A 14,727-nucleotide genomic window follows, 5' to 3' on the forward strand; every position below is an offset into this window, starting at 1 on the left:
GGGGGTTGTGTGTTCAAAATGAGCTCCAGAGAATACAATAGCTTTTGATTTAAAAATTAATTTCATGTTGCACACACAAACTTGCAGATGGAGTCTTGCTGTGTGTTGCTGAACAGTGATAATGTGAACATCCATTAAAAAAAGACTATTGACTTTGTAAACTGAGATTTAAATGAGACATGAAATGCCATAGCACATAAAACACTCTTAAATCATGTTGCAGCAAAGACCCCTCAATTAACACCTAGTGATCTTGAAAAAAACACTCAAACTGTACAACACAGAGGAAAAGAGAGAAATTTTAGATGCCAGCTAATCTGGTTCTGTTTAGATGTGTTCTTTATGTGGGGAAAGGTGGAAACTTTTCACCCAAGTTTTGTCAAGTAAATCTTTTTATCCAGTGATTTAAATGAAGAACATTTGTTCTCTCAGCCCTAGAGATAGATAACGTGGCCAAAGCTTTGTAAAAATTAAATACAGAAATTACACAAGTTAATTTGGACTAGAGGTAGAATTGTCTCTTAGAAAATCACTTTCAAGAGTATAAACTACATTTACCTTTCTATTTCAGGAATTCAGGAAAAACAAAATGTAAACAAATGTGGTGAACAGGATGTTTTTCTGTGCTTTCACATGCTCTGCCTCTGAACTCAGTTTTAGTTTCGGTTATATACATTTAAAAAAGCATGTAATGAAATTGGAGGTGATCCAGGGGAAAAAAACATAGTCAAAAAAGCCTCTGACATTAGTTGCCTTAACAATTTTGCTCTGTAATACTTGTGGAAAAATAATGGCAAATGCAAAATAAATGTAAAAGTACTGTTTTCTGTCCTCTTTCATAATAGCCCTCTGATGTCTATCCTTCACAAACTATCACAGTTTATAATAGAAAAAGACTGTAAATGTGCTTCCATAAATGCAAAAACCTACGTATTCTGCCCACCTTGGGTATAAAGTCGCTTCTAATTTTTTTTAGGTGCACGAACTCAGCCACAAGTTCACTTTCAGAGAAGATCTGTGAAATTACCAGAGAACACTAGCTACAGCGATTTGACAGCATATCTGACTGCAGCCAGTTCACCCTGGGAAGTGGACAGTTTTCCGTATTTGCAGGGATTAGATGGAAATGGAACAGGTAACTCACTACTTTGTTTTTGCTCTGATTTCGTACTGGTCCTGGGATTGACTTTTGACCATACAATTTTTTCCATTCCCGATTTCAGCAAATGTTCCTTAAAATTCCTGTGATGTGACAGGTTCAACTTCTCTACCAAAGTGCTGTTCCAATAAGCAAGAGAGCAAGGTCCTCTGTCCCTTAAATGGGGCCACTGAATAGCAAAGGTGAAGACTCTGGTCTTGGGAGATCAGAAAAGTTTCTTACACCTGTAGTTTAGAGCTAAGTTTCCAAATGTGTCACACATGCACATACAAGAATGGAAGTTAATGTGAAGGGACAAAAGAGAATTTAACTTGAGGATGCCATAGAATTCTTGGTAATTTTTTTTTCCTAAAAATAAATAAAATGCCTGTGTATCAAGGATTCAATACTCTGTTGTTTCAGCTAAGAGTTGTTTCAATGGCTTGGTTAATACTTTTGAATCTAGCTTCAGCCAAAAAATGTGGAAATTCATCTAGCACCAAAGGGAAAACAATGAAAATTCATAGTAGAAACACAACCACTGTTCAGTTCAAAGCTGTAATACATTTTTATGACTGTGACTGCCTGTTAATCTTCTTCCACTTCTCATTTACTCTTAATTGAAATGATTGGTGTTGTGTAAGCTAGAGAAAAATAGAAGAATTGGGAACAGAACTCTTTAAATTCATAAAGTACTGCTGGGAAAAGGAGAATAATGTTTTCTATGTTCTTATTGATGTAGAAAGCAACAGTGGACTTGCAGTGCAGCAAGAGAGATGCAGACTAGTTATGAGGAAAACCTTGCTATGGTGAGAACAGTTTAAGCTTTAGAATCAATTGCTTGAGGGTGTTGGACAGGGTTAGGTAATCACCTGTGAGGATGGCATAGGCGTTAAGAGCCTGCCTTGAAGCAGGCTGAATAACCCCTTGAGGTCCCTCCCTGCTGTTTCTCAGGATACATTTACCTGTAATGTGTTGATCTAGGTGACTTTGAATGCTAGGTCATGTGTGTATATACTGAGCTTGCTTTCTTTCCCCTAAAAAAGCAAAAAAAAAAAAGGCAAAATAAACTTCCCTTTGTTTATACAAATCTTATACAAATTTATAAAAAAACTTACACAAATCTGTATATCTCTTTCTCTATTATGATTAGGAATGTCTGCTACCTTACTCTAATACTTCTGTGTGCTCCAGGGAGTACATCTCATCCTATCTCATTCTCTCCCTCTGTTATTTCCCTATTCTCTTCTTCAACCGTCAGTCTTATCTGGCTCTTCATACTCAGACATGATCAAATATCTCTTTATCTCTTTTTTAAAATGAAGGAATGCACTTGATCTCATTCTTCTGTCTCCTTCCTCATCTTCCTTTTTATCTCTAAACCCACTGAACAAAGAGTTAACAATGTGTGTGGGATTCCTCTTTCCGAGTCTTTCCTTAGTACTCAGCAACACAACTTCCCACCCTTGCATTTATTTAGTGAAAACAGGTCTTGCAAAGTTTTCAGATGATCACTCTCCTGAGAATTACATAGAATCATAGGATAGTTTGGGTTGGAAAGGACCTTAAGATCATCTAGTTCCAACCCCCCTGCCATGGGCAGGGACACCTCACACTAAACCATGTCACCTAAGGCTCTGTCCAACCTGACCTTGAACACCCCCAAATAGCCAGGATATCATCTCTCTCCTGTTTTGCCTCCTACAGAACAGGTGAACACACCCTTGGATTTTTAGTGTTGCGTTTGCTTGCATGACAGAACCTTTTCTGCTTCAGCATGGGGTCCTGGTTTGGACTGTTACTAGCCTTCAAGTAAATGTATGTCACAAAAGACCAAAATAACTGGCAGATGGGGTTTAAGAGACTGTGAAGAGCCATGTTTTCTGAATGCTATAGTATTAGTATTCAGTATGATATAATAGAGACTACAAATACAATATATTTGTATATGTACTGTAGTATAGGTGAAATGTTCTCCATTTTTATTAGAAGTTTCTCCTCCTGTGGAAGATGAAACTTTAAAATCCTAAACTTGGGTTGACTTGCTTTCCTTCATCTCCAAGTGGCTTGGTGAAGATTTCACCTGAAAAACTTTTGAAGCAACAAAAAATGAGATCACCACTTGCTGGGGGAATTTGAATATTTCTCTTCTCAAAAGGAAAATATGTAAAACTTTTAGAATTCTAAAAAAAACTTAGCATTTACATGCATGGGAAGTTTTGGAGTGTTCCTGACCACTGCTCCATGTCCCCTGTCTCTCACCTCTCTTCCCTACACAGTTACTCCTCTGTTTTTTCACAGTTCTACATGTCTGCAGAGTTTTGGAGAGGTCCTCCCGTTTGTTTCAGTGAGCTCAGTTCTCTGACTAGTATTCATCCAGAGTGACTTTACAGTTGTTTTAATTAAAACCCATTATCTATGAGTTCAACAGTTTCCACTAAATCCCAACTAGGTGTTGAATATGGAGCAGTGAAAATTCATTGCATGAATCAGCATGTTCCAAACATAAAAATTCCAAGAATTTAGCTGCTCATAGTGACAAGCCTGTATAGTATTAGCTTATTGTTTGTATTAATCACCAGTTGGACAGATTGGTTTCACCCTATCTTGTCCTTTTAACTAAGGTAAACAAAATTTGCCATCAGCTGCAGCAATAGGCAAAGCTGGCTAATAACCATTACTCTCGCTGCATTTGTAGGCTGTTCTATGAAGAGTTGAGTCTAAATCACAGTGGATTTTCCTCTGATTATTTTTAGAGCTCTTTGCAGGTCACCAGAAGTCAAAAGTGACAAGAAAGAAATGAAAGCTGACATTTATTGAAGTCCATTCCCATTTAATCTGTGCAAGTGCTTATCATTTTTATAGCATGTGAGAATTTCATAAGCATTGATTTTAATTTACATTTACAACAGAAAAGACAAAGATTTATCTTTTTAATGAGCATTTGCATACTGTGCAAGTTGGAAAACTGGAGGATTATTTCTTCTTGCAGAGGTCAGTGGATTTCAGAAATTTCTTCCATTTGCTAATGTAACTTGTTCAACCCAGCACTGAGCAAAGCATCAGTACAAGACAACACAGAGCAAAGTCAGTACATCTTACGTAAAAAAGATGCAAAGTCAGAATGCTTTTTCTGGGGATGAAAACTCATATTTACAGATAGTAGGCAGATATGCTTTATCAAGACAGTAATGAAAGAGAAATTCAATACATTTGATACCTAAAAATAAGTACAATTTAATCTTAAATATTAATCTTAGTTCAGATAACTAAGATCTGAAGCTGTACCTTTTGTCATTAGGCATTTGTATATGCCAGAACTTAGTCAGGTTATGATAATAAGTACCAGGAATTTATTTCTCTGATACAGCCTGACAAATTTACTGGCTCAAGTCCAGTGACCCGGGGACAAGTATCAATCTGACATAAGTTATAGATGCATGACAGAAGCAGTGGATTGAACAATTGGGAATAAAGGAACAACTTTTCCCCCCACCAGTTTCCTCCTCTATTTCTATTTTATATTCTAAGGCTGTAAGGGGATGATACTGTGCACCGCTGGAACCTGTAATATACAAATGCTTGGGTAGGCTGTCAGCCTTCCCCTACCCCTTAACTGAATTTCCAAACCTTATTTTTTTTCAGGTTTTTTTCTCTGTTAGCTCTGTGGCTTTCTTATATGGCCATCTTCAGAGTGCCTGTTTTCTCAGCACTTTAATTCGGAAGATATGCTTCTGCCCTGCTGTTCACAGTAGATCAAAGCAGCGTGCATGCCCCTTGCATGTCAGCTGTGCAGCAGTGACACTCGCCTTGGAATCTGGAGAAAATGTGCATCAGAGTAGATGCTATAGTAAATGAGCCACATGCAAGCTATTTTCCATGTCTTTAGTTTGGCAACTCTCACAAAATCCAAAGAATTTTAAAATTCTGAGGAGTTTTGTCTTTTTCCTTTCCCTTTGCCACTTTCCCTTTGCCACTTTCCCACCCCTTTCCTGGTGATGTCTTGACTTTGCTGAGCTGTTACTCAGATATATCAATTTTAAAAGCCATTCCTTGAGACTTACTCACTGTTAGGAGAAGTCATAAAAGCCTTAGTGCTCTCCCTTCATTCCCTCAAATGTACTTACCCTAATGAACAGCCACTGAGATAATGCATGTTCGTGAGAATACTCTGTGTCTCAGTGTTACAGGTAGTGTACCACTGAGGGGTGTGAATGTGCTTTTACAGGCAGTTTATGCTGATGTAAGGCACCAGGATGACAGGAAGGACAGTACCCCGTGCTCTGCCAACCAGGCACCCCTGCTACTTCTGTCACATTAGCCCCACAGCAGGATGACCAGCTGCACAGCCCCAGATTAGCACGAAGGAGATTGCAGGACTGCTGCTCTTGGCAGCACTAGGGACCCATAAAACTGGAAGCTCCATCTCTTCAGATTTAAACTACTATCACTATTTCTTAAAGTTTCAGTTCTCTTTGGTTTTAAACTTCAAGCTTTTCTCCTCTGAATACATATATGTATATACCCTGAATACATGTGTGTGTGTGTGTGTATATGGTATTTTTCCCTGTCAATGATTAATTTGGTTAAATGGCTGAAGGGTTATAACGCTTTTTTAAGTAGTGTTGTCATGAAGTAACATCCATTGGCATGCAGTTTAAACATAAAGAGTAAATATTATTACCTTACATAGATAAGAGGCTAACACTGTGTATCCTAACAATGCCTTTAGCTTGGTTTATTTCAGTGAAAGGCCAAAGGAAACCCATCCTGGCATTCTTAAACATATGCCTGACCATCATGGTATTTTCACTCCATGTTTGGCTGTCTGTTAGTTATAATATGGGCATGTGAGGCTATAGTAAAGGCTTGTGAGATTATTTTCTTTTTTGCTATGATTATCACTGTGATACTCATATGTATTTCTTTAAGATGAATTAAAGTATATGCAGGAGATTTTTTCATTGTAGTTTTCTTCACAGTTTTTCAATATTAAGTGAAAAATACAGAAGCATGGATATCTGTGTTGTGAATTTTGTAAGGTGGGGAGGATTACTTCCACAGTCCCTAGAGGAAATATGCTGGTGTGGTACTGCAGTTTTGGACACCATGGGTGTAAATTCTAGGAAATTCTGTGGTCACAATATTAATTCATTCTCTTGATAGGAAACAGCACTAGGTATGACCTCACCCCTGTCACTGCAGTCAGCGTTCATCTCCTCAACAGTGATGGGACTCCAATCCCTGTGAATGGCCCCATCTATGTAACAGTGCCTCTGCCAACAAACAGCAACCTGAAGCACAATGCGCACGTTCCAGCGTGGAGGTTTGACCAAAAATTTGGTAGGTAACATCTCATTGGGATTCCCTGGATGGCTTCATTTGTCTGAAACAAATGTCTTGCTGCATTTATTATGTTAACATAGTATGGTCATATAAGCATACAGAAACCTGTTCTCTGTCTAAAAGAAGAGAACACTGAGTTTTATTCATCAAGTAATACATAGTATATATGCAAATACACTTGAGTAGCATTGTGTGCTGCTTCTAGACAGATTTTTTTTGTAAATGTACCATTTTTGCAGTTATTAAATATTTCTTGTAAAAACTATCTTGAAAGAACTTGATTTCACCCACAGACGGAGAAGTAGGAAGACGTATTTGCTGCAGCATTGAATTGGAAGCCTGGAGAAATGGAAACTAGCCTTATCTTTGCCAGCAGCCAGCTATCTGACCTTTGGTCTGTCTCTTGTCTGTAGCTCAGTTTCCTGCCTGTCAGATAGGGTATATAGTACCAACTTCTTTTGTAAATCACTTTAAGATTGACTACTGCATTAAAGAAGAAAAGTACATATAAATGATTTAAAATTAAAAAAAATAAGGCAAGCAAAATTAATAAAATATTTTTGAAAGGACCAAGTGAGTAATGCTAGCTGTAAAATGTACTCAGTGTTCTACACTTTAGGATAATGTTTCCTATTGTGAACAGGACATTTTCCATAAATATGTGGTTTAGGCTCCCTATTTATGTTTGTTTTTTTCACTGCTAGCTGGTATACTCTGCTGGCTATCTTTACACCTTCCAAGTGTAAAGGATTAAGGGGTGCCTAAGTCTTTTCTGGTGGTTCCCCTTCAGTAAGTTGTACTGTGTCTTCTTAAATATGCACCAGATGGTTGTTAAGAAAAAGAAGTAAAAAAAAAAGAAGAATTGAAGGTGGGAAAGATAGATGCTGTGAGGAAGAGAAGAAGAAAAAGGAGACAAAAATGTGTGTCTGTATAGACAATTGGTGGGATTTTTGTCCCTGCAAGGCAAATGTTTTGAGCCAGTGTATGATCACATCCAGAAGTAGAGCAACAAGCATGAAACCAGCGTGTTGGTGGAAGGGAGGGGAGGGAGGATGAGAGAGGTGAAGGGGGAAACATTTTTTGCTTCCTTCCTGCCTCTGTTCATTGAAAAAGGTGATGTATTTTCAAACAGCATGCTATAAATCTTTTGTCAGAAGTTGGCTGTATTAGAGCATAAAACAGTGGGATTTAATAAAGAATAAATTTGAATATGGTATAAAATGGAGCAATAGAAAAAAGAGTGCAATGAATGGATTCAGCATTTCCCTGAACTGTGGAAATGGCACTTGTCTGGTGGTGCTCTCACACTAAGTTTCGCTGCATTCTTCCTGAAACTGATTTTAATTTGTGAATTTATAAGCTATTTTGTTTTCCCTTGTTCAGAAAAAGGGAAGACTGACTCACCTTTACTTTCTCCACAAAAAGCAGTCCATCCCCAGGCCTTCCTGTTAGCTGTGTTATAGCTGCAGACTGCTTCATTGCTAGTTACTCACTTCCAGTAAAATGGTTCTGATTTTGATTATGGAGCTTTCTCATTTATGGCTGAATTTCCATGCCCCCGTCGTGGGGCCACAAAAGCTCTTAGTATGGAAAATGTTTTTTTACTCTTGCATATAAAGAGCTAGTTACCCTTTTGTTGCAGTATATATTAGTAAAGAGCAATATGGGTTAGTTAATTAGTGTTGCAGGCTTGAGGCTCCCAATCTTGAGACAAATCCAGCCTTGTTTGATTCATGACAAACTGCTGGAGCACTTGTATTATTGGAAAGGGAAGGCTTGAGGACCACTAAACAAAATGTGTCTTTGTTGGGCCACTTAGCTTCACAAAGCCATGGAGAGGAAGGTATTGAAGATGATACGCTTAGGCTCCAGCTCACACTTCAGCTGAAGCAAGCATCTTTCCATGCAACCAAAGATGTTGAACAAAGACGCATTTAAGCCCTGACTGCATCATGCCAGTTCTAGTAGAATTTTGGCCATGTCCCAACCAATTTATATTAAAGTAGCCTAATTTAATAAGTAGAGCAGCCATTCTATTTGTGCAGGCTACATGAGCACTCTAAGGCCTGTCAAACTAGCTATATGTAAAGTAAACACGGTGTTACCCTGTCATTCCCCATTCCTGTTGTGCTTGGACTGTAAAGGGAGGAGGATGGATGATGGCTGGGATGGCTCCATGCTGGAGAAGTATTTAACTAGCAAATAAGGTACAGTAACACATTTGCACTGCCAGATCTGTGCCTTGTCAGGAGAGGACATCTAACCTCATTATTCTGATTTTTTTTCATTTCAGGAGCTGCTTTTTTCAACGATATTTCTGTTGCAGTCTCTCCTTAATAGATTTTCAGTGGATTAAATCTTCACACTTGTATCTGAAAATTGAGTAAATGCCAGAGATAGGGAACTGTGACTGTATTACCAGGCAATAGTGCAGTGCTTCTCTCTAGCATACTAGAGTACAGTGGGTGCTTGTTCGTGCAAGCCATTGTTTTTGTTTAGAATCCATGTGGTTGTCATCATTACTGCATGAAGTATAATTTCTGCTCTAAAAAGCAGAGTTACTTTTCACTTTTAGAGGAGAAAATGGAGAAGGGACAGAAATACCACAAATATGTTTTAAACCTTAGAATCTCATACATTTTGCTGCTCTCATAATGTACTAATATAAACCCAGTGGCATCTGATTGGAAGTGCAGAGATTTTTATAGTTTCTACAGAAATTAGGCATATTAGCATATTATAGCAGCCAAAAATAATTAATGGCTTTTTAGGATGTTTACTGTAAACAATCTGTATTTTCATGACTACAGTTTCTGTCCTTGAGAGAAGGGGGAGAAGCAGCATAGCCTACTTAGGGCTGAGGGTGGTTCCATTGACACTGATGAAACACACAGCCAGAAAAAGCAGGCTGACATCAAAATAAGACAATCTGCTCCATCTACTTTATGCTGTTCCAAATGAGATTTTCCATTACAGAACAAACTTACTGCTCTACGTGCACAGCAAGCAAATTAAAGCAGTAATACCTTTTTGAATAATTAATAAAATGAAGAGCAGCTAGCTATGCCTGGGAGTTTTAGGGTAAAGGAATATGTCTAGCCTTGTTCTTGTGATGGAAATGCACTCCACCACTTTTCTCTGTAGCATTTCTTAGTGTTGGTAATAATAAGCACAGATGCATTGATGTTCTGGAGGTACATACTCTAAAATGTATCTAATCATTCCCTGCTGTTGACATATCTGTATCTCTTGTGCTTCACACTACTGTAGCAGAGTAGTTTTATTTCATAGTGCACACTTACAGGATTGAACAAGAAGAGATAGGCATTCTTGTTTTTATAAATCAGGATTGCTCAGTCTGGTTTTCTGGGTTCCTGGCTTTTTTTCTTTCCCGAGTGTTGTCTTTTTTTTTTTTTTTCTCAAAATCTGAAGGGATGGAAAACTTTTTTTCTTCTTTATCCATAAACAGATGGTTGGGATCATGACTTCCTCCCTCTGTATTTGCCTTGATGTCAGCAGGATTTACAGCAATGAAATTAATCTCTCTGTTCTTGGACACCAGATTTCTGTCCAATACTTCTTTCTAGCCTTGTCCTCTTCAGTCAGAAATGAATACTACAGATCCCAGTAGGAAGGAAACTTTGTACCTCCTGTATCATTTCCAGCTCTCACCAGCTGGACTGAATAACACAGCACTTACTTAGCTGCATTCTCCTCAGCCCCCACTTAAATGATTTGTGCTTTATGTTAAGGTGTCTGTTTTTCGTTGGATTCAGTGAGTAAAACTGTAAGACCAGAGTTCTCCATTTTAAGTCCTCAGTTTCATCCCATGTGATACAGAGGCATTATATTGCACCTAGACTTCTAGAACCACATCTAGAGCTGTATGAAGGACTTTAAAATATTACCAAATATTCCAGTATGCATAATACAGAAATGGGATTTATTCTTAAGTGGCAATATCAATGTATCTGCTAGTTTATTAATTCCACCCAATAACAGGAAAATATTTTCAACACTATTTTTACCTTGTGGGGCAAAGGACTGTGAAGGGTTTAACCTACACTCCTTTGCTCCTCCTCCTTAAAATGTGTTATTTCTTGTGCACTACGGTAAATGAAGTACCATTTGACTGCTCTTCCTCCTCTCCGAATACTTGGTATACATCTTTGACATGACCTTGTTGTCTTTAAATTACTAGCTTCTTTGCAGAGCAGGCTGTTTCCCCAGTGCCTGAAATCTCAACCATGTATTAATGTAAAGTGATGGCAGAATACAGAGAAGAGTATCTTGGGGAGCTCTTTTTATAGCTTTGTAAAGCACAATAATTTATGTACTCTGCTGTGCTTGGTCAGTGCTTTCTGACTGCATTTAATGCCATCATAGATTTCTAAATACATTTCAGAGTCTAGTACTTGCTTTTTCAAGGTGATGTCCTGCCTTCGGCGGTAAAATTTCCATTTATTTTTGTAGAGTCAGAATTTCCTGATGTTCTTTCCTCAGCAAAATGCAGATACTGTTTTCTGTGTTCAGAAGAAGCCATGAGGGTATACTTTATGCACAAACAATATCAGTGCCTACTTAAACTTGACTGCGGTACGGTTTTGCTGTATTTCATGGAGGTGAAATGGTGCTTGGTTTTTGTTCATAGGGAGAGAGCAACAGCTACTGTCAGGCAGAAGATGTAAGCGGGTTTCTCTTCACTTACCCGTCCAGTTCACTGCACATGTTTTGTAAATAACATGGTTTGTAAAAATCTGATTCAAGATTCCAGTGTGGTAGCAAAGATAACCCACCCAAAGACAAGACTGACTTAACGTTTTCATCGTTTAAAAGTAAAAATCATTCCCTTTTGCTATGAATTCTGTTAATTTCTGACTGCAGACATACACTGCGTAACACAAAATAATCATTCTGCAGTCTGTTACTTGATCAGAAACTGGGTACAAGCACTTGCCTCTTTGAATTTAATATAATCAGATCCAGAACATTTGGTTCTAGCTCATATTCACTGGTAATACGGAGATGTATTTGCAGATTGCAAGGAGAAATCCAAGTTTTCACAAAGTTCATAGCTACATTGTTACTGTACTTTACAAATTCCTTGACAACTTGATTTTGACTCCTATCTCAGCTGTGCAGGTTAAGTTATTCTTAAAGATTAAATACACCAAGGAATACAGATTTTTAACTAACTGCTCTCAAAGAATTTAGTGTTTTGAGTGTTGCCATAGAAATGGTAGCTACCAAACTCAGCTTTTTTACCATTTACGATGTCTACATAATAGGTGCAGATATAATTGTAGAGTAGTAGACAGACCCCTAAGCATTCAAAGGAAAAGAAGCTCTTCCTCCAATGCTTCACAATGTAGCTTACTGAGGTATGTTCTCATTATCATGATTCCTATGGAGAGGTGTAGTGGATCACAGGATGCAGTTGTGCTTGTTTATTGATACGTATGTTGGTTTTTAAATGGATGTTGTGACTTAGACATGTGAAAGTGATGTGAATGGATTGTTTGATCTTCTGCCCACCTCATATACCATGTGAATTGCATTTGTGGTAAAGCAAGTATGGTATGCCATAGCATGCTGGTGGAGCTTAAGAGGATGTTCAAGGAATCAGGCTGGTGCCAAAGCTTAGTGATAAATGCAAATACTTTACTATTATGTCACTGATGATACAAATAGTGTGGGTTTTGGGAACAGGTTTTAGTAACAGACTATATGCTTCATGATGTAGATGGCCCTGTAGCTCCACCTACAGAAGGCATGCAGTAGAAGGTGGGAAGAGGTGGACATGGAAATTTCAAAAGTGGAAACTTAAAGGCTATTGTGCTTGTGCAGCTGCTTGGGCTGGAGAGGACTTTGAGATTGGTGGAAATACATGCAGGAGTGCATAGAGCAGGGGTGTGAAGTGTCTGGGTGGAGCTGGAAAAGGCTGAGGAGGGGCTGGGACAACCTTTATGGCCTTGGGGTGGCAGATCAAATCTAAGTGCGTCTGCTTCTACTTCCAGCTTGAAAAATAGAAACTGAATGTGAGCATGATGTGAGGCTGACTGAAGGAAAAGGCATGCAGTGTTTTGAACTGCCTTGAGCTTTTATTTGTTACTTGTTCTAACAATTTTGTCAATAATTGACTGAATGTGGTTAATAATGTGATAAAGTAAATATTAAAGGTAATATCTTTCACGTACACCAGTAACTAGGGATGGTGGTCTAGTGAGCATAGCTAAGCTTTCCCTTTTGAAATACAATTATTCACCAATAATTATGTATGGAAGTAATTTCCTTAATTAAATCTCTTCTGGCATTCTGGAAGGAAATGTTGAGGGGACTGAAGCAATGCAAGCAGTTCTGTGGACAGTGTGCTCTGCCTTCTGCCCTGACATAATTAAAACTATGAAATAATGAAACTGTCCTGTTCTTTTGTTTTTTACTTGACAGGTGATTTAAGGGGAAAAATGAGTAGAGATGGCAAAAAACTACAGAGCTTCTCAGACACTAGTAGCAAATAGAACAGTTAGACATCCTTGCAAATATCTTCAAGGTATGATGTTAAAAACATTTCCATTACAGCACACCAAATAATGGCGGTTCTGCTCGAACAGTAGCAAGATTCAGCCCTGGAAGGCTTGTGTAACAAATTCTGTGAGAGTGGCAGAATAATGAAGGTATGAGCTCAGAGCAGGGACGTTTTGTTTTTTTTTGATGTTGCCTAGCAACTCCAAAACCAAAATTGTAATATTAACTGAAATACTATGAATTTTTAAACCCCTGTGTATTGGAGGAGGGTAAGAGGAGATTAATCTCTACCAGTACTCAAGAAGGAATTTTTTGGCTTCCAATGCCAGCAGCTTTTTGCTTTCTAGAAATTAAATGTAAAAAAAAAAAAAACCCACCGAACTATCCTTTTGTAGTAAAACTTCCTGTGCTGATGCAGATTAGAGGTGTTTTTCTGGTTGGAAGAAGAAATCTGATAAGCAGCTTTCAGCTGGTAGAATGAAAAGCTGCATTTTATGTATGTCAGAACATGCTTTAGGAAGTTATTTTCACAAACTTGCCCTTGATTAACCTCCATAACAACATTGCCATTTGAAGTGTCTAAATCAATTACCCCTGGAAACACTGTATGTTTTGAATATCCTTTGCTGTCCCACACCCTGTTTAACAACCTGCCTCAATTCCTTTTGACACGTTTATTGCCATTTAACTGTGAATCTCTGCCCAAGGAAGGGGCAATGGCAGTCTTGCAAGACATCATAAACAGCGTAGAAAAGATCCATGCTGAAAGAAAAGCACTTCCCATTATGTTTATTTAAAACATCTATGCTATTTAATTGTACAGTTGACAATCTCTTTCTTTTCTTTCCAAAACTCCTTTGTCCAGGGAAGATAATCTTGTGAATAAAAATAAATTCATATAATAGGATTATGCTTAATTTGCTCTCTGGCTAATTAAATCCTCTTATTTGTCAAACCTATTGGATGGAAATAATTCATGCTGTAAATAGCACGGTTTTGGTTCCCTGATCGAGTGGGATCAGATGACGCTGTTGCCTGTTAAAAGAAACAAAACGCAACTAGTATTTGAGCAGTGGAAGAGTTTCTTACCAAAAGCTCACACGTAAAAGTAATCCATGAAAAAAGACACCAGAGCTTCCATATATTTAAACACTAGCAATATTTAGACTTTATGACTGTCCTTAGGGGAAGCTGCTGGCTACAGCATGCTCCTCTGGCAGTCATTTACCAGAACTGTTTTGCTCAGTGACAGGAAGAAGTCACAGTCAAAGTCAACAGAAATCACTGCAGCAGTAATGATCTGGGGGGCTCTGAAAGAGTCAGTTTAGAAAGTTCAACCTGAAGTAAGCAGCATTGTGCATCCTCCAAGAGAGTCGCACGGTGTGCTGGGGCACCAGCATGCATACCCTCCCTTACAGCCAGCACACAAGGGGAATTTGTCTCCTTTCTTCTTGACTTCAATAGGAGTCACAAGCATGTCTCTTAGCGTAGGTGGCCTGGTGGGGCAGTCCTGCCTAAACGAAGTATGGTTGGTCCTGCCTAATGTAAGCCAGTCAGAGGTTTGCCATTTGCTTGAGCTGGAGCAGCACAAGGTTGTCAGCATGCAGAGTCACACACATTGAAGCCAGAGAGGTGTATGATTCCCTGGATTTCACCACAGATTAATTTAAAATAATAAGGTCTAGCTTTAAAATATGGAAGCAATGTCTTATTCAGAG

The 14,727-nt window shown here is 38.4% G+C and overlaps 1 protein-coding gene across 2 annotated transcripts in view; it reads left to right on the plus strand.

Moving 5' to 3' along the window:
- The window catches only part of FAM171A1 (family with sequence similarity 171 member A1), a 94,512-nt gene that overhangs the window by 68,394 nt on the left and 11,391 nt on the right, over window positions 1–14,727 (plus strand). For both annotated transcript variants that reach the window (XM_034063026.1, XM_034063028.1), the window contains 2 exons: window positions 977–1,135; window positions 6,305–6,481. In XM_034063026.1, the coding sequence (XP_033918917.1) occupies window positions 977–1,135; window positions 6,305–6,481 (336 nt within the window). The remainder of the gene's footprint in view (window positions 1–976; window positions 1,136–6,304; window positions 6,482–14,727) is intronic.

This window comes from Melopsittacus undulatus, chromosome 1 (genome assembly GCF_012275295.1).
Source record: "Melopsittacus undulatus isolate bMelUnd1 chromosome 1, bMelUnd1.mat.Z, whole genome shotgun sequence".
NCBI lineage: Eukaryota > Metazoa > Chordata > Aves > Psittaciformes > Psittaculidae > Melopsittacus > Melopsittacus undulatus.